The sequence below is a fragment of the Protomyctophum parallelum genome, assembly GCF_964188405.1.
Source record: "Protomyctophum parallelum genome assembly, chromosome: 8".
NCBI lineage: Eukaryota > Metazoa > Chordata > Actinopteri > Myctophiformes > Myctophidae > Protomyctophum > Protomyctophum parallelum.
The window spans coordinates 32,732,879-32,752,339 of NC_139703.1; the positions used below are offsets into that span (position 1 = coordinate 32,732,879).

The 19,461-nt window shown below is 41.6% G+C and overlaps 1 protein-coding gene across 1 annotated transcript in view; it reads left to right on the plus strand.

Moving 5' to 3' along the window:
- Positions 1-9,881, plus strand: part of rnf207a (ring finger protein 207a) — a gene marked incomplete at its 5' end in the record, with an annotated part of 30,602 nt that extends 20,721 nt beyond the window's left edge. Inside the window, 6 exon segments of the mRNA XM_083771126.1 lie at positions 1,740-1,917; positions 2,140-2,325; positions 2,808-2,859; positions 3,953-4,070; positions 7,563-7,655; positions 9,220-9,881. Coding sequence (XP_083627252.1) covers positions 1,740-1,917; positions 2,140-2,325; positions 2,808-2,859; positions 3,953-4,070; positions 7,563-7,655; positions 9,220-9,379 — 787 coding nt within the window. The 3' untranslated portion in view covers positions 9,380-9,881.
- Between the last annotated feature and the right edge of the window lie 9,580 nt (positions 9,882-19,461).

Below are 19,461 nucleotides of genomic sequence, written 5' to 3' on the forward strand. Positions count from 1 at the left end.
GGGCGCTCTTATCATCATACATCAGCATACATCAAATTCCATGGTCAACCATGAACCAATCATATCTTCTCGAATTTGGTACACAGACACCAAAGCTGGGCATATGCGCCCCTCAATAACAAATCAAATCAGACCCGTCTGAAATGAGTGGTACTGTACTGTAATGTACAAGCTCTCCTCCCTGGCCTCTGTGTGTTAGGCTGCAAAACAGTGACACTTGGTGGTGACAATATGCTATTTCCGTGCTCGGACACAGGGACACACACATAGCTGTCTATAGGAGTGGTTGCACCACTCAAAAATAAGAGTTTGTTCCAGATATGTGGGGCATAAAAACGAAATGCTGCTTCTCTGCGTTTAGTTTTGATTTTAGGGACAGAAATTAGACCATTACCAAATGACCCGAGAGGTTTGGATGGGGGACCTCCATCTCTCTCTCTCTCTGTCTGGGTAAGGTGTTTTCTCTCTCCGCTCCCCTAGGTACGGTGCAGAGAGGCTATCCTTTACCACCCAGACTTGGGGGGTTCACCTGGGCTATATTTCTTGGCAATGATTGATTGATTGAATACTTCATTAACAGTTTGCAAAAAAAAGAGCACAGGAAAGTACAGTTCAATGCAAGGTCTGCTAAGATAAGAGGATTTAAACCCAAGAAAGCCTATCACCCGGCTTGTTTCCATTGGGGTCCTTCATACTCAATTCATCGATAATGAACATGTAACATGTAAGTCCTGATGAAGATCACTGAGTGATCAAAACGTTGACAGCTAAAATACAGCAGGGCTTTTGCAGCATTATACTAGTATGTAGACTTGATTTCTTCTTTGTATTTCTGGGCACACCTCCAGCAGATATGCAACGTCACCGTATCATCATCCATAGACAGCATACCATGCATTCTCTATAGGCTGACATGGTAGTTTGTTCCTCTGCACCACACTCACAGGTATATGAGCCAAACCCCATATATGAGCCAAACCCCATCTGTGCATTGATGAGCAGAAACGCCATACACCATGCGGGAGGTGATTAAACCTCAGCCATGCCAGGGCGAGGGTGACACTGTTACAGTAGTCAATAATTCTACTGAAGGTGAATGTCTGGACACGTTTTTCTAAATCCTGCTAGACATTAAGTCCTATAATCCATGATATGTTTGAGGTGATAGTAGGCTGACTGATTGTATTAATGTGTCTGTTTAATTCAGGACTGAGTCCATGACTACACCAAGGTTTTTGAGGGGCGCTAGCTTCATCACATTCCGTGATCAGCTGATTGGCTGAGCACGGAATGTGATGGCCTACCTACCGTATGTGATGATAAGAGTGCCCCTCACTTTCCACGTGTGTGATTTTTGACTTGTTCTAGAGGTTTAAACATTACCAACATCAAATCGCTTCACCGAAATACATTGCTGATCTACAAGCTCACTTGAACTTGTAGATCGGATATTTGTAGCCCATCGTTTACTCAATAATAACTGACCTGAGGCGATAGTTTACTCCCTTTTTCTCTATATACAGCTTTAATGTTTGTTTTTTAATGATGCTTGTTCAAGAAAACGCCATAGACAATAAAGAGAAATGTAATTCAATTTGTGTTGAGGACTAAAACAAACATTAGCACCCGTTGCTTAAACAAACATTATGTTGTAATTGATGTTGTAAGATGATAAGAGCGGCCCTCACTTCAAACGGGTGTGATTTATTTTTGTTTCAACATCTCTCTTTCTACATCAGGCTTCAGTCGTCCCTCTCCATGTGGTGCCGCTCACCCTCCCTAAATGAAATGTCACTGGGCTCGGCTTTAGGCCGACGGCCCACCTCTCACCGCCACGTGTGCACCAAGGTCCTCCTCGCTGAAGGAAGTGAAACCCCATTCACGGAACACTGCCGCAACTATGAGAACGCATACACGGTAAGTGTTATTTGAATGAATGTGCGGCCGGCTTGCAGTGCAGTGATTGGTTGGACATTTGTTGGAACAGCGTCTATCCAGAACCAAAAATTAAAAAATCTCTGTATATCCGTATCTCTATCCCTCTGTTTGTCTGTCTGTCTGTCTGTCTGTGTCCCATTTAATGTGGCGTGCGTGCGTGTGTGCGCGTGCGTGCGTGCGTGATACTGCATGTGGCCTCAGACTCTCCAGACAGAAATCCAGCTCCTGAAGGACCAGGTTCAGGAGTTACACAGAGACCTAACCAAACATCACTCCATCATCAACACAGACACCATGGGAGAGGTCCTGGACAGGTCTCTTCACATCGACCGCCAGATAGCCAGCCAGTATTCTGCTGTTGAAACAATGAGGGCAATGATTGAGGAGGTATGCCCTTCAAGAAGCATTTTATATGGGAAACCTTGATATTCTGAACGGTTTTGACAAGGCAGAAAATTGCTCTTGAGTCTCCTGCTCACCCTAAAAATGACGACACGTTTTTCTATAAACAATGGGATCCCTAAAATCGACAGTGTGAGACACAGACACAGACACACACAAGTGTGCCAAATATTTAAGCTGAAGCTCACAACACTGACATATACAGTATTATAAATTAGGAAATGCACGCGCGCGCACACACACACACGAAGAGGTGACACGAAGAGGTGACCACCAAAATGGTGGTTAGTAAAAACAGAGAGATGTGTTGTGTGAGGCGTGACGTCATGTTGTAGTTTTCGGTGGTCTTCACCGAAAACTGGACTATGAATAGGCCTTAAGAAAGCAACAAATCTAAGAAAATACCGGTACCTGAAAAGTTTGGGAACCACTGCTGTAGCATACAGTAAAAGCATTATTTTTTGTAGATCTGGGATGATACGTTTCAGAGGGTCACCAATGAGCAGGAGATCTACGAAGGTGAGTCTTCCACTGAAAGCAGCACTATGTAACTTTTTAACAATGATATAGCATGTCCCACAAATTTACATAGCAATAACAATCATCCTTCTATAAATATATAGACTCAGGGGCTTGGGGCTTGACTATTACTATGTATAATAGGGGAGACATACTATGTATAATAGGGGAGACAATGAGTTGCCAAGGCACCAAGGCAGAACTACCAGTCAAAGCAAAGACTGGCCAATTGCATTACGTCCTTGCCGTATGCTTGCAAAGACTCTTGGGTAATGAAAGTAATCCAAAGTGACCACTGATACCATAGACATATATAAAGACTAGATGGCTTAAGGCGGAGTCACTGACGTAGTTCACCTGGCAGCCATCTTTATGGGGTGCTACAGTACAGTATGTTCTATGGCAGCTCAAACAAAAATGCTCATAACTCGCTCAAAATGCTTATCTGCTTAATGTTATTTTTTACATGAACATCATATAATTAAACCAAACCGTTGGAAATTGAGAAAGTTATGGTTATTTAAAAAGTACATTCCCCATAGACACAATGTTATGAGTGAGCGAGCTGTAAGATGTCCGCCACGTAGTGACGTCGCTCTCCATTGGCCAGCAGCGTGGGCGAGTCATCTAGCCTTTCTTTATCTATGACTGATACCCCATACTTATAAACCCTACTGCAACATTGCTGTACATCAATAGTGAAAATAGCAGATCTACAAGCTCACACGACACATGCTATTTTCACTAGCTGTGTTACACTCTTCCACAGCCAGTCCACTGGCACATGTAACAAGCTGGGAGGGAATTTTGTCAAAAATCATAACAATTGTGCACTTGGTAAAAACAGGAGCTTGAAAAGTATGCCTTTCCAGAACTTATACATGTTCCTAAAACATTGTTTTTTGTACGTTATTTAGCATACCCAATAGTAACATATTTTCTATCAAAGATTTAGGGTTTCAACTGTATATTAACTGGCCTAATATTGGATTATTGCATGCCCAGAAATTTGGACGCTAGTGTGGTTAATCCCCGACTAATTTGATCTCTTTCAGCGTTTTCTTTCACCACAATATACTTTTGTCATCCTCAGCCCAGCTTCACAACCTGCTGCAACTGAAGCAGGAGAACTCCTGTTTGACCACCATCGCCAGACAGATTGGCCCCTACATCCTGTCCATCGCCAAGGTCAAGGAACGTCTAGAGCCCAGGTTCTGTATGGCAGGGGTTCTCAAACCTTTTCATGTCAAGGACCCCCAAATTTAAATTTATTTACCCCCATTTGAAAATATATGCCAGGGACCCATAAGAGAAGATTTTTACGGCTCTAGCAGTGATTCTCAACCCATTTAATTTCAAGGACCCCCAGTTTGAACTCAATTAGGCTACGGTCCCCTATTTAATGGCATTTATATCTCTGGGACCTCAATGTATATTGTAAAATCAATGTTAATTTAACTCTGAGTGTACAAACATTTGGTTCCATTTGTACACTCTGAGTTACAGACCCATAAGGGTCCCCCCCCCCCTGCTCTCTCTCTCTCCTGCCTCTATCTATCCCCCTCTCTCTCCCTCCCCTTATCTCAAAAAGCTCAGCTCAGCTCAGGTCTTAATGTTTGATATACTGGAGAAAAACTTGTTTAACTGACTGTGCCACTCATAGGCTGCCAAAGCTTAATATAGCCATTATTATAATCATCAAGTGAAATATGCCTGACCAGATCCCTAGTTTTGCATTGGAATGGAAGTGCTTTGTGCCAAATCCGATCGACGTTTGTCATGAGCCAGAGCCCGTTGGACTCCTCTCACTACATCTCATTGCCTGGAGAGACAAGTACTATAATAAATAATATCACACATTTTATGGCTCTGTTCCTCTTGACATTCACAGTGAAAAACATTTGGATGTGTATTCTCCAGACAAAAGGCCCCTATTACTTTAGATAGCATTGAACTTCTAGGGCAAATACATGCTCCTTTAGGCCCATGGTGCAGCCACTCCAAGGAACAGCAATGCGTGTCCCTATGTCTCTGTTTAGAGTACCAACAGGTGAGTCGGTGACAAAGTGTCACTGTTGAGCTTCACACTGCACAGGTGCATGATGGCTGATGGGAAGCTGAGGTGTGACAGTTCAGTACAGTACAGGGACCCCCACACAGTAACTCTGTCATTTCTCGACCGTTTCGGACGCGGGGCGGCTCGCCGGTGCGTTCCTGTGGGTCTGGATGTTCCGGGGACCCCCCACACGGTACCTTTGTGATTTCTCGACCGTTACAGTACAGCGCACAGTACAGTACAGTAACTATAACAAAAACGTATACCTCTCAGTTCACACGGGTGTCATTTGTCTTGAACAAGCTGCTTTGAAATTGTGTCAGTCAGCCTAATGATCAAGTTGAATGATGAGAAATAAAAGCCATAGTTAAATAAATATTAAGTATTTTTGATTATTTTGCACAAACAGGTTTGTCCTTAAAGAAGAAAAACAGACTTACCGGTTTAAATCTCAAATCGAAATCAGACCAGCCTCTCCTCTTTAGTGGAAATCTCACGAACGTTTGACCTATACTCACCAATACAAACACGGGTTGTGTCAATAGAAAGCCTACTTTCCTTAGTGGACGCACTCTGAGCACCCCACCACACGTATAAACTGTACTTTTTGGCCAAAAGGGGATTTTGTTTCCACCGGAAAAAAAACATTTTTAGTTACTCCGCTGTGCCCTCTACTGATATTGCCCAGAGAACTGCCTCATAGAGAATATTTTTCCTCCGGTGGAAAGAAATACCTTTCTGGCCAAAAAGTACCGTTTATACGTGTGGTGGGGGGCTCAGAGTGCTTCCACTAAGGAAAGTAGGCTTTCTATTGGAGTAGGTCAAACGTTCGTGAGATTTCCACTAAAGAGGAGAGGCTGGTCTGATTTCGATTTGAGATTTAAACCGGTAAGTCGCATAGCCTTACTGCAGGGCAGAAATTCGCAGAATCGAAGCAGGAAGGCTATGGAACAGAGCTAGGCTAGATGCTCTTTTCCTTCTGGATGGAAGACTGTAATATTATCAAAGGAAGGGGTTCATTAATACACGACATGCTGTGAGAGCAATGAAGCTCTGAACCTCATTTTGACTAATTTAAGCCCAGACAAATTCAGAGTCTATATAATTTTACCCCATTGCCCTCCATCTACATCAGCTAGAAACATGTAACATGCAGCTGCTTGTGTCGCTCCAGTCCAAACTCAATCCTCATTATTGATTGATTAAATACTTAGACAGAAGCAGGCTGAAGGCAGGTAGATCATGTTTTTGCCCGTCTTTTGTGTCTGTTCAGTAGTCTGACAGCAACAAGTCTGCAATACAAGTGTTTCAAGGGTCGATATCTGACCGAAATGGAGTGGTTCTGACCTAAATGCTTTTTACTGAGGCTACTTCAATTGCTGCGGGATTATTGGCAGATAAATTACTCAAGTCAGGAACAAACTCACTTGAGGAAGCGACGTAGAAAACCATTTGTACTACAAATTATGCAATGTGTCAGGTGTCTGGCAAGTGCATATTGTACACATACAAGCTGTTTGACAGTGTATCTTTGTGCTCCTTATGCCAATGGCGTCTATTATTAAAATATTATGCCGGCCCTTGGTCCAAACAAGAATATGTGGGTCTCGTGATTACAGTTACAAAAACCTATTTACATTTGATTCCACTCAGCAAACCTTAGTGGAGCATTTCCTAAAATGGTCCTATTTTAATACAACTTGTTTTATCCTGCTGTTCTTATTTCAATATTATTCTGTTGCAATTATGCCTTCTGTAATCTCTGAATCATTGAAAATGAGGGCAAATACCCTCAATACATTTCAGAGAAAATAAAGGAATGAAAGAAGAGTTGAACAAGAGCTGTAGAAACAAACCTACCTACAGCTTAATTTGTTACACTTTGGGGAATTCATAGCCCCTTTCGGGACCCTACGTAAAACTTTGATATTTTGTTTAGTTTTACGTTGGGTCCCTGCTCGCTAGTGTATTTTCGTATGGAAATTCCTAAATGCGGATGTGGAGATTCTCTCTAAAATAGGACCCGCGGCATGTGACGCCATTATTTTCCTTGAGTTATTCTGAATTCGGTAACTTTAAGTAGCTATACATCCCGGTGCGAATATCTCCTGTGGCGCGGAAGCCGTTAAGTATTTTTAATCTTTGTTTGACCGATTTGGTCGCTTTATTTCTTCTTGTTTGTTTACCGTTTATTGTACCGCCTCCCGGTGTGCGGTTGGCTTGTGAGGCTACGTCCCTGCCTCTGATCTGCTGTGTCATAGCTATAGCGCCACTAGCTAGCCAGATAGGCGGTACAATGAGGTGTCAATAAACAAGAAGAATCCAAGCTTCCAAATCGGGCAAACATATATTAAAAATACTTAACGGCTTCCGCGCCACAGGAGATATTCGCACCGGGATGTATAGCTACTTAAAGTTACCGAATTCAGAATAACTCAAGGAAAATAATGGCGTCACATGCCGCGGGGAGGCGTTTTAACATGTAAACATGAGCCAGTAAATGTTTTAATCAGGTGGCATGGACGACGTGGAACAGGACCCAATGCACTGGGTCGAACAAATGTCAGAAACTTCAGTAGCATTTGGGTTCTGCTTGGAGGGCTAGGGAATTCAATAATCTTAGCACATCTGTGAATGTTTTTGATAGGTTTGAAGAACCTAAAGAGCATCTTGATGACCGTACAGAAACTATGTTGAAAATCTATGAAGACAGCACCGTGACTAAAGAAAACCAAGACAGGTATTTCGTCAAAATTAAAATGCAAAGCAAAATAAATGAACAGCTCCTTACTTTAATGTGTCTGTAAAGGACCATATCGCTGGTCTGGCATTATCGACTATGACTCACCAGTCACTATACTATTACTGTTGACCATTTTCCAAGGCATATTGTGGTTTGTTTGGTCTTCAAAGAATCCAGTGTTGAATGAATGTTTATTTCGAACCACTTAAAAAAAATAAAAATGGCAATAAAAATACAAAATATACAATACATTAAGAAAAAAGTTAAAACAAGCAAAACACAAAATATAGTACAATTGTTCGAAAAGGATTAGGAATGAAGCCTAAGCTCATCTATATGGTCCTACCCTCAGTGGTGAGCTGGCGGTAGGGCTGTCCAGGGCACCGCACCGGTAGTTCAGACACCGCACGCACTGTCGCACGCCCCCCACAGCACACCACTGCCTACCCCCATTTATACAATTTAAAAATAAACTTAAATATGTCAAGGTTCGTATTAAATATTCTGTGGTTTGTGGGTTGAGCGGACCACCCAAGTTTCTCCAGTTAAAGAGACGGTTTGTGACACCAAGGTATAATCCAACAATGTGGTAGTTTATTTCTCCATGAAACCATGTTTTCTACAAACAAAGGAATACATTAGCAACTAGTGCAATGGCAAAGTACTCAGAATACAGCATATTATCTCAACATTATGGCAAAGTGAGCAATAACCGATCAACATGTTGTACAAATAATGTATTAAAGTCAAAGCAGAACAAAGGCTTACATAGTCAAGTATGCATGGCTGGAGTAGTGGGTAGACTCAGGGAGATCTGCAGGTGCTGCATGTTGCCTGTGTAGTGTGTGAAGGCTGGAGATTGAGTGAGGAGTGTGGGGTGAGTTGCTGGTTATAAACTAAACTGTGATTGGCTAATGAGTTGAGTGGTGTGATGGCAAACACATGTGTAATTGTGGATCCAGGGTAGGGGGAATGTCCACCAGAGGCTGACATTCTGACAGCATGGATATAATTCACAACAGTTCCATTTATATCTATTTGTCTATTTATTTTAGCACTAAGTGGAACCATAATCATAATGTATGTAGCATTTTATGTAGACTTAGATAGCATTTTATGTAGAATCATAGCATTTTATGTAGACATAGCACTATAAAGTATACATGCATAGTTTCATTATAGATATTCCAATGTTACGTTCTTAGCTTACGTATGATTCATGATAACTACTTTTTTATGTATGTGATGTATTGCCATGCTTTTTGTTCTTGCTTAAAGTAAGTCGCGCTGGATTAAGAGCGTCTGCTAAATGCCTAAATTGTCTGTAGCTCATAAGAAAAGTATATTTAAACCTCTTCTTAAACAGTACAATAGTTCCACTTTTTTATTTCATCATCCAGACCGTTCCACAGAGTCACTCCACCAAATGAAATGCTCAGAACAGAGAACCGAAAACAGAAAATGATGCTTTTCATGTTAACATTACATTTTTCATAATGAATGTGTAGTTACTTTATTGGAATAGAACCCTCATAGAGTATATCTTTCTGTCCCCTGGCAGTGACAACCAGACCTGTGCCACAGACCATGACAGGAACAAGAACAACCGCTCACTGATGTTGGTGTCGGAGGACAGCTCTATCAAGTCCAATGATTACGACTGGTCGGGAAGACAGAGGAGCCTCGTAGAGACAGCCCACCACAATGAGATGCCTTCATAAACAATGCCATTTGTTGTCTATCTCAGCCCCTTTCCAGACCTTTTTTCCTGCCCTGCACTGGCCAAAATGACACCCACTGGAATGGCACACCGGTAACATTTTTTGTTGGCAGCAGGGAGCAATTAGCAGCTCTGAGGTGAACCCTTAAAACTCTTAAAATTCTTGGAGGGCTGCATTGGCATCGATTGCACACACACACAATCGTAACAGTATCATAATCCCTTGAGTTTTACTTCACAATGGACAAGTTGGTTTGAATAATATGTGCATTTGTCTGCATATTGAATTGTAACTTACCGGTAAGTGAAATCAATGGGTAAGACTGTCTCTGTTTGAAGACACACGTCTTCTCTCCTGTCTTTTTACATTAATAAAAGAAATAGGCTACTAGGGGAGTGGTCTACCCTTAAAAATACAATAAAAAATAAACACTAGTAGTAGTACTAGTAACTCAAGGTGCACTTACATTATTTACACTCAAGCATTTTTGGTCAAGGTTCTGAAGGTTATTCACATTACAGTATCGGTGGCTTCGTTCAGCCTGATTACTTCCTGTACAGTATTGGGGTCATGTCATGCTGGCCTTAAGGAACAGCCCTACGCCTCTGCAGAGGAGTCAGAGGTGCAGATTCATTAAAAATACATTTGTGACAGCAGAGTAAAAAATGACTGTACCTCCACTCCGGTCCTCTCCTCCCTCCCCACGGTCATTCATCATCTGCACTCATTGAACCACCAGGTCCTTGTTGTTCCTGGCTCATTATTATTCTCTCTCTCTCTCCCTCTCCCTCTCCCTCTCCCTCTCCCTCTCCCTCTCCCTCTCTCTCTCTCTCCCCCCAACTTTCTTTCTTTCTTGCTCACCCACAGCCTAAGGGCGACGTCGCGCTGAAACAACAGAGCGTAAGACCACAATGAATCAAAAGTGTAAAACTAAACTGAACAGGTGGAATAAAATAATGTACAAATACAAAGTGTAAAACTAAGCTGAACAGGTGAAATCAGTCAGTACAGTTGGAGGTAACAGTTTGTAGTGATGGGGGGATTTTGCAGATTCTGCTCGGCGGCTAAGAACTTCTGCTGAGGCGTGGCAAGAGGTGGCTGGTGCATGAGACTCTGGCAGTGATGCAGAATAGGGACACAGTGGGGGGTATGTCTAGTTACATACTTCTAAACATTTAAAAACCAATCCTGTCATCCCTGGGTTAATGGTGAGGGATTTGTTGACCTCCTGACTGGCTGGTTGGTGTTGGCTGTTGGAGGGTAATTGGAATCCATTTTGATGCCCTTATCACCATAGCGACTTGTGCACAAGGTAGCAGCGTGAAAAGGTCGAGGGTTGCGAGGGTAATCTCGAGGGAATCTCCCATGTCAGAGAAAGAAAAAGTCATAGCAAATTCAATTTCACACTTTAGCCTAATACCCTTGCATACAATGCTTTGTCGAGCAAATAGCAGCCTAAGATCTAGGGGGATTCCCCTTTGGCTGAAGTGCTGAACATTAGATTTTTGTTTCCCATTCCCGAGTCCTCGGTTTGAATCCAGCTATTACACAATAAAGGAGGCTATGCTGTTTTTGAGGGTGCCAGCACCTCCTATGTCCAGCTTTGAGGGTTTGTGTAAACACAAACATTGTAGACAAAAGTGTGTAAACACAAACATTGAAGACAAAAGTGAGGACGCAAATTGTGATTGTGGCCAGAATTAGATGATGTGTGATGACAAGAGCGCCCCTCACTTCACACGGGTGTGATTTTTGAGGGGAGCTAGCCCCTCCTATATACAGCTTTTGTCCCCACACGTCTCAAGATTTACCATTGACACTGAAAGGGGAATTCCGGTCAAATGTCCACTAAATCTTGTCCCCACACGTCTCAATATTTACCATTGACAATGAAAGGAGAAATTAGGTCAAATGTCCGCCAAATATGACGTAAATTTAACCAACCAATCACATAAATTCAGTTGTTCATGAGATGATGATGTATGATGATAAGAGCGCCCCTCACTTCACACGGGTGTGATTTTTAAGGCCCTTCTATAAACAGCTTTTGTCCCCACACGTCTCAAGATTTACCATTGGCAATGAATGGGGGATTCCGGTTAAATGTCCACTAAATCTTGTCCCCACACGTCTCAATATTTGTCATTGACAATGAACGGAGAAATGTCGTCAGAATTCCTCTAAATATGACGTAAATTAAACATCAAAACATTAAACGCCATTGACATTGAAGGGGAAATTTACGTCATATGTAAACGAGCAAATCAGCTAACCAATCACAGGCAACAGGCATTCTGATTGGCCAGTATGAGATGATGCAAGATGATGTATGATGATAAGAGCTGATAATTCCGTAAATAATATATTTACGGAGCCCCTGAGAGGCCATGGTATAAAAAAATAAATGATCTTGTCCGGACGAGATATTATCTTGTCCGGACGAGATAATAATGATCTTGTCCGGACGATATTATTGCATTCTTTTTTAAAACATTGTATCATGGTTAAACGATAATAACATAAATTGATGTACGATAACAAGAGCGCCCCTCATTTCACACAGGTGTGATTTTTTTATTCAGTAACATCCAGCTTCATATTACAGTATGCATTCACATATTCACCCCTACTGTTATGTAGGAAAGGCCAAAGGCAAAAGACGTGCTCCCTAACACTAGCCACTGTGCAGCTCCAGTGAGCACATCATTTAGGTGCCTTGCCCAACCAAATGGAATATAAATACTTCATGGGCTTTATTCTCTATTCAGGACGTGCATCGCATGTCGTGCTATAAATAATCTCTGCAGTCTATTGCTAGAAAGGCATGGAAAAGTATTTTAAAAGAATGGATAAAGAAAAACAATCGCCATCAAGGGAATGTCTCAATTTCCCTGTTGGTCAGTTGACATAAACACCTTCCCCTTTATGTTGATAAACACCCTGCCCTGCACACATTGACATTCAACGCACATCGATATTTGTTATCATTCCCTGCCTGTGAGCTGCATAATTAACCCACGTCGTTGGACCAAGGGGCCTGAGATGACCCCGGCTCCTCTGAAGGTTACACCCCGACGCCCACGCCCGGCCTTGGGGACTGCTACAGCAGGGATGGTGCAACAAAGTGCTTTTATTTGGCTTTTTCTTCCAGGAGTCAAGTCAAAAGGTAATGCACTGAAAGGGTATGCTGCTGTGCTGGACACTGAGACCACGGACCCGTCTTAACCCGTCCATGTATGGAGGTATGTGGGACTAACAAACAGAGACGTCAAACTAACGTGTGCCCCACTCTCACTCTCACGGCAGTCTCTTTGACAAGTAAATGCAGCTCAGGATAACAACATCATTATACATCATTATACATCATCACATTATGACCACACTTTTTAAGCCCTCGGCCAATCAAATCGCTATGGGGTACACACAGACACATAAAGCTGGCCATAGGAGGGGTAAGCGCCCCTAAAACAATTGCCGACCTTGTACACTGGCTATTTTTGCTAATGTTCACCCCAGAATTAGCTTGGGTTATTTATTGCTGGCACACATCACCATCTAAACAAAGCACACCCACAATTAATGTTCCATCAGCTGTATTACTGTCATAATGGCTGATGTGAAACATACTTAAGCCTAAATTATTTTGTTGTAGGCCTAAACATTTTTTTGAGGGGCGCTAGCCCCTCCTATATTCAGCTATATTGTAGATTTTCACTTTACACAAAAATGAAATGCCATTGACAATGAATGGAGAATTTACGTCATATGTGTCTGAGCAAAAAGGCTATTTTGTCCTAACACAAATTAAATTCCCAATGTACGATGATAAGAGCGCCCCTCACTTTACACGGGTGTGATTTTTATATTTCCTTCAGGTGACACGAGTCGTACGATGGATTACTATACTGTACATTTAGTCTCTCTCTCTTTCAAATGCTAAGTTTAAAGTTTGTATGTCGGAAGCTCTGGAAATTAGTCGAAAATCATTTACATTTCCTTATTTCCCACTCAAAATCTAACTGGCTTGCTGCTTAGCAAAAGTGGAAATTCTAAAATGTATATTTTAAAGATATTTTAAGATATATTTATTTGGGCGACTACACTTCCGGTCTGATGAGCAAACGACAGACTGTAACATTCGAAGATTGTATACGTATATAGTATGACTTGAGAGACTGCTGTAGATTAGGCCTTAGTGAAGATTCCACTCCACCTTATATCTAACAGGGGTACAGTACAGAAAGGTTAATGGGGTTCAGGTGATGTCTCACCAAGCCTTCCCACACGTGCTGTGTTTAATATGGTGAGTGGGAATAGAATGTACTGTAATAAGTATAACTTCTCTTGGTTGCTCAACCAGATAATGTGCTGTCCATCTAACCATATAAAAGATTGGTCTTCACTCTTCACTGCCATCTAAGAGTGTATTACATTACACGATGTTCCCATCTACCCTAAGTTTATTTGCCATTGGGTCTGAATATAAAACACTCTTCTCATCAAAAGATTCTCCAGCTCTGTTGGAGCTCTCTTCTCAGCAGGAGGCGAGTCTCTTTGTACAGTATGAGCCTCTGTTCACGTACAACCATTTGCTTTAACGCAGATAAAGCAGTATGTCATTTAAGTTCATGCTAATTGTCAGAATAATTTTTAAATACTGAATGATAAACTAGGGGCAATGATTATTTCCCCAAATAGATACACAGACACTCTTCATGTAAAACTGATGTCCACACTCGGCTGTGCAGCAAACCTAATGTAAAGATAAAAGTGTCGTCAAATGAGAAATGACATATAAAATGTCTAATCTCATCCCGCATACATTTCACCTGAATTATTTGTGTTCTCTCTTTTCATCACGGAAGGCAGCAACAAAATATGAAGCTGCTTACAATAAACGTTAACGTGTGGAGAACCTCGTGTGGTGCCTAGATATTGAAATGTCTCTGGAATGTAGTAAAAGCCTAATCAAATTGAAATGGCTGTAATAACGCTTTAGCGATGAAAAACTGCTTCATGTCACTTTGTGGCTCTTCAAGTCTACATAAAAACCACAGCAACTAAAACGTAACAACCTACTGTAGGGGTGAATTGCTGTATATGCCAAGCAATGTGCACAATTGTGGACAATTTGTTAGAAGGGCAGTCAATGGTAGGCTAGTGTCTTGTTGTACAATAAAATGGTCTATCACAAATATGGCTCTATTCTTCCTGACATTAGTGAGTCACGAAAACACTTGGATGCATATTATGCTGTTCCTTGAGAAGCTTTCTCCAGATGAAAGAAGATACCGTGTGCGTCGGGTTGGCATCTGAGGGTTGAAAGCCGAAAGCTTCTTCTTATGCTTTTCAGTCTGCTGTCAGAGTGATATGTCATTATCCCCATGCATGGAGATCCAGATACTGTCAGAGTAATGTGTCGTTTTTCCCACCTGATGATCCAAATGATGATGTCCGTGTTGATCTGCCCATATATGGGTATTCAGGTAATGTAATCTCGAGGTCGGACAGCCACATGACCTCCACATTCTCACGGAGGAGACTGCCGACGAGCGGTGCCGTCGTCTGGCCAGAACTAGAGTTCAAACTAGAGTTCTCAACAGGCCCGAAAATTATAAGTCCCGGCCCTATACCGGGGCCCTCATCAAACCCTGTACATTCAATACACTGTCCCCGCTGCCACCCTTAGATCTCCATATATGGAGCTGACCTGTTCTGACATTCCATATCTTGATCTGACCTCATCACACCCTGTACACTCAAGATACGCTCCATATATGGCCAGTGCACGTGACCTCGCCCTTTAGGGTGAGGTCGCTTCTCGCCCTGGAGCTCCTTTCCTATTGGTGTGACATATTATAATACGATTAAAGGTGTGCATTAATTCATGCTGTGAGCGGAATGAAGCTGTCAACCTCTTATGGGTGATTGACTATTGACTGAGACCATTATTATAATAGGTTAATTATAATCGTTATCACCTATTAACTTACTGATGAAATTCCAATCCTGTATATTTGTATCTACGTACGTCAGTTGTCATATACCGTAGGTGTGCAGACGTTTCTGCGGCAGAAATGTCACGACACACAGCTGTCAGATACTGTATGACTACGTAATATAAATCATATTATAGTCACGATGTTTGGACGTGCCTCCAACAAAGACTCTTGTATATGTTGTGTATGTATAGGACAATAATGTTATTGTGATTCCAACTAATAAGCCGTGTGTAGAGGGTTGACTTGATGGAAAGGTGGGCAAGTATATTAAACTTACTGTACATTTGTCTGCAGTGTATACATGCGCAGACAATGTGCAGATTATTTCCCTGGAGCACCTTAACCATATAGTTGCAGAGAAAGCACAGTTATATCTTCATTACAAAACAATTTAGTAAATTGTTCTCATAAGCTCTATGCAATAACAAACTCCTATAGAAAAAATCCTTTTATCACTGTGATTTCATAAATAATAGCTCAAAATGCTGCAAATTAACACACATCTTATAATAAGTCTATAGGGGAGGTGGGGGTGGGGGTGGGGTTGTCGCTAATGCAATAAGAAAGAGCTGACAAATTGAGTTATTTTTATTGCATGGAACAACAAAGGCAGCGAGCATGTCCTTGACTCCGAGGAATCACAGGTGTGGCTGTGTGCGCCTGAGGATGTGTCAACCCAGCATGCCATGCATGGACTCAGGAGAGCTAGCCCAGTAGCTCCTTATTAATCAACAGCTCGTTGGGCTGCCAGATACACCCAGCCACCCACCCACGCCCCCTTCATCTTCCTCCTTGCCATCAAATTCCTCCTCCTCATCTTACCCCTCCTCCATGACGCCACGCTTCTATTCTCGGTCGGAGCTCGGCGGGAAGGAAACATTAACAGATTGCTTTACTAGTTAATTAAGACCACTAGTCCCAGTCGCTCATGCTCTCACAGGGGGAGAGAGGAATAAATAAAGTGGGGTGGGGGTTCAAAAAGAACTGGATACAGAAATTGAGCAAAAACAAGTAGATGAAATGCAGTGAGGAAGGCAGCCCAGTGCCATGTAATGACAGTGTCTGTCTGTCTGTCTGTCTGTCTGTCTGTCTGTCCGTCCGTCCGTCCGTCCGTCTGTCTGTTACTGCAGTAATAGAATTTCCATTCATACATGCCTTTCCTGAGAGACCCACAAGGCATTATAAACAAACGGGTGACAAGGCTCTTACGCTGCCTCAAGGCCTCATGTGCAGTCGGGGACAATGGGCTATTCAGCACAGCCACTGATTGAACTGCCTCACTACAACAACAGCTAAAAGCTGGGGAAAAACCTTCATCACGTTGACATCATTTAGGCACCACTTTAACAATTTCCTTATGATATTTCATTTCAAGCCACACCTGTTTTCACCTGGGGTATGTGTGAAATATGAAAATCAGGTATTTAAAATTCCAGGTGGCATACAGTACTATCACCCTAATTATTCAGTTTTTTACTTGGTATGCAAGAGACGTCAGACAGAGAATGCCCCAGTTCAAGTTAATGAGCCAGACTTTACCAATACCAAGTCTATATTATAAGTTCAACTCACATTTTCGACACACAAAACCACACACCCAAAGTAAGTGTAATGTATGCTGCAAACTGAATTCAAAACTACATTGTCACAAAACAGACACACACCCACAAACCTTTGCACCAAATTGTGCGCACATTCATATTATCAACCAACTACATACTGTTGTTTTCAACAAAATAACTTTCCTCTTAGCTGGGCTTTGTCATAATATTAGACTCTATGTAGAGAACTTTGCAGAGAGATTGCCAAAGTCAAAAGAATATGTGTAGTCACATATAGTCCTGGGTTCAATGAAAAATGCTTTGCAATATGCTTGAAAAATGCTTTCTAACTCATACTGTGAACAGAAAACATTGATAGAATACTGATATTTTTCTTATACTGCATCTCACCACCAAGTCTGGGAACAGCACTTCAACAATATCACAGCACAGGCAATGTCTTCCTTGGCTAAACATCGAGGGCAGATGTACCTTGAGTGTCGTATGTATCCAGACATCAATGTCAATACATGCCTCTAACATTGTCTGCAGAATACATACTGTAATGTAGGGCAGACAGTAATACACCTAACACCTTCCACTTCCATGCCAATGTGGAACAGTATTTATGTCATTCATTGTCTGTATCTTTTGATAATAAAACAATATATAGAAAATTATGCAGTCCCTTATGATGTGGCTTTCAACCCCTGTGTGAATTGCTATTGCATTATTTACCCAAGTTGATGCTTCCTGTGCATTAGGTCTAAACGTCCAGATGACAGGGGCAATAGTAAATCAGCTCACGTTATTCTCTTTCGATCAAATAGTAATCTCAGCAAGGCAGACGGCTTCTCAGTTAAAGTGGGTGACATTATCACAAGAAAATATGAAATTGCCTACCTAGGTTCCATCCTGGCAAATTTTTCCTGTGATAAAATTAGGGTTGACGACAGAGTACAGTACAGCAACTTGCAATGGACCTGGTCTACAAGATTTGCTATACCACTAAGATAAAGATACCCATGTACCTGTCAAAAGACTTCCTTAATGTCAACGAAGTCCACAATCCACTAATATGTGGAACACCCTACCAACAGCCATTAAGAAATGTTAATCACTAGGCTCCTTCAAAACCGCTCTCAAAGAGCACTTACAGGCAGTGTATATTTGTACGTCTTTCTGATGAATTAAAAATGGAGGACCCTGATGTAAACAAGTCTCAGTTCAAGTTCAGTCTTAGTCTCAATCAATCAATCAATCAGAAGGTTGTCCTACTCTAGATATATTCCTACTTCTAACTCTTCCTTCCCTTCTCAGCCTCCCTCTACCTCCTCCTACCTACTTTAGCTTCCATTTCTAAACAAAAGTACTCTTAGTGCATATCCTGACTGATGATTATTAGCAATTAAAACACATACAAGCGCATCCAACCCCACTGGCTGAACAGATTTGTCTCGAGGTTCTGGAGACTGGCTGGATGTGTGTATTGCATGACACCATGGGAATATGCATAACAAGTGTGTAAGAGGGAGAGCAGTGAAGCTGGAAAGATAAGTGCCTTGTCCAGTTGGATAAATCATAGCAGCATTCATCCCAGAGAGTGTAGCCAGGGTAATAGACGAGGAAGACATTAGAAAATTTGACATGCTGAGTGTCTGAAAGCTTCAATGATGAGATTGAGTATTCTCTGCAGAAGAAATACTGGATATCACACTGTTCAACCACATGAAACCTAGCGTCATGTGGACTGTGCAAAGGTACTTATGGTGTGTAGAGGGTAAAGGGGGGGGGGGGGGGGTTGGGTAGTCTGACTTTCCAATAATCCGACACCCATAAATCGGTCTACACAATATTCCGACCATAGAGCCACATACTAACCCTATCGCCAAACCCGGCCACGCAGTCGTACTAACAAGATATCGGACTAACACATTATTAAGTGGCTAATCAGTTATGTGGCCCTGGGTTAATCATGCAGTCATATGTACATTTGACTCAAACGATAATTTGTGAAATAGTTCTCTTTATTAAGGAAACAGATTGCCAAATAACATTTTGAACCAAACGTTTTTGTAACAGTCTATAAAAAAAATAAGAAAGTCAGTCAAGAGATGAATGTCCTTCATGATAAGAGAGAAGTATGACATAACAGCTAAGGAATATAATTAAATATCATGCAGCCCACTAATTATTCCTCTATGTCAAGTTCACTTATGAGAAACAAAATAATAAAATAAAGAGAACATCTTACTGAGTGAAATGGCATTAGGTTATGGCCAATAAAACACTTTACTCGCCTTTTTGCACTGGTTTTCAGAAAAATAAGACTAAATAAAACAACAAATTAGATAGAAATGTGTTTGCATTGTCATACAATACAATAAATGTACCAGTGAGTGTATGCAGCTGAGTCACTATACCTTATCACACAAAAAAGGGAACGAGTAATATGGCAATATTACAAAACAATAGCATGACACACACTTTAACCACATTTTCAGTAAACTCAAGTTTGTGGCAGAAAGAGTAAACTCCA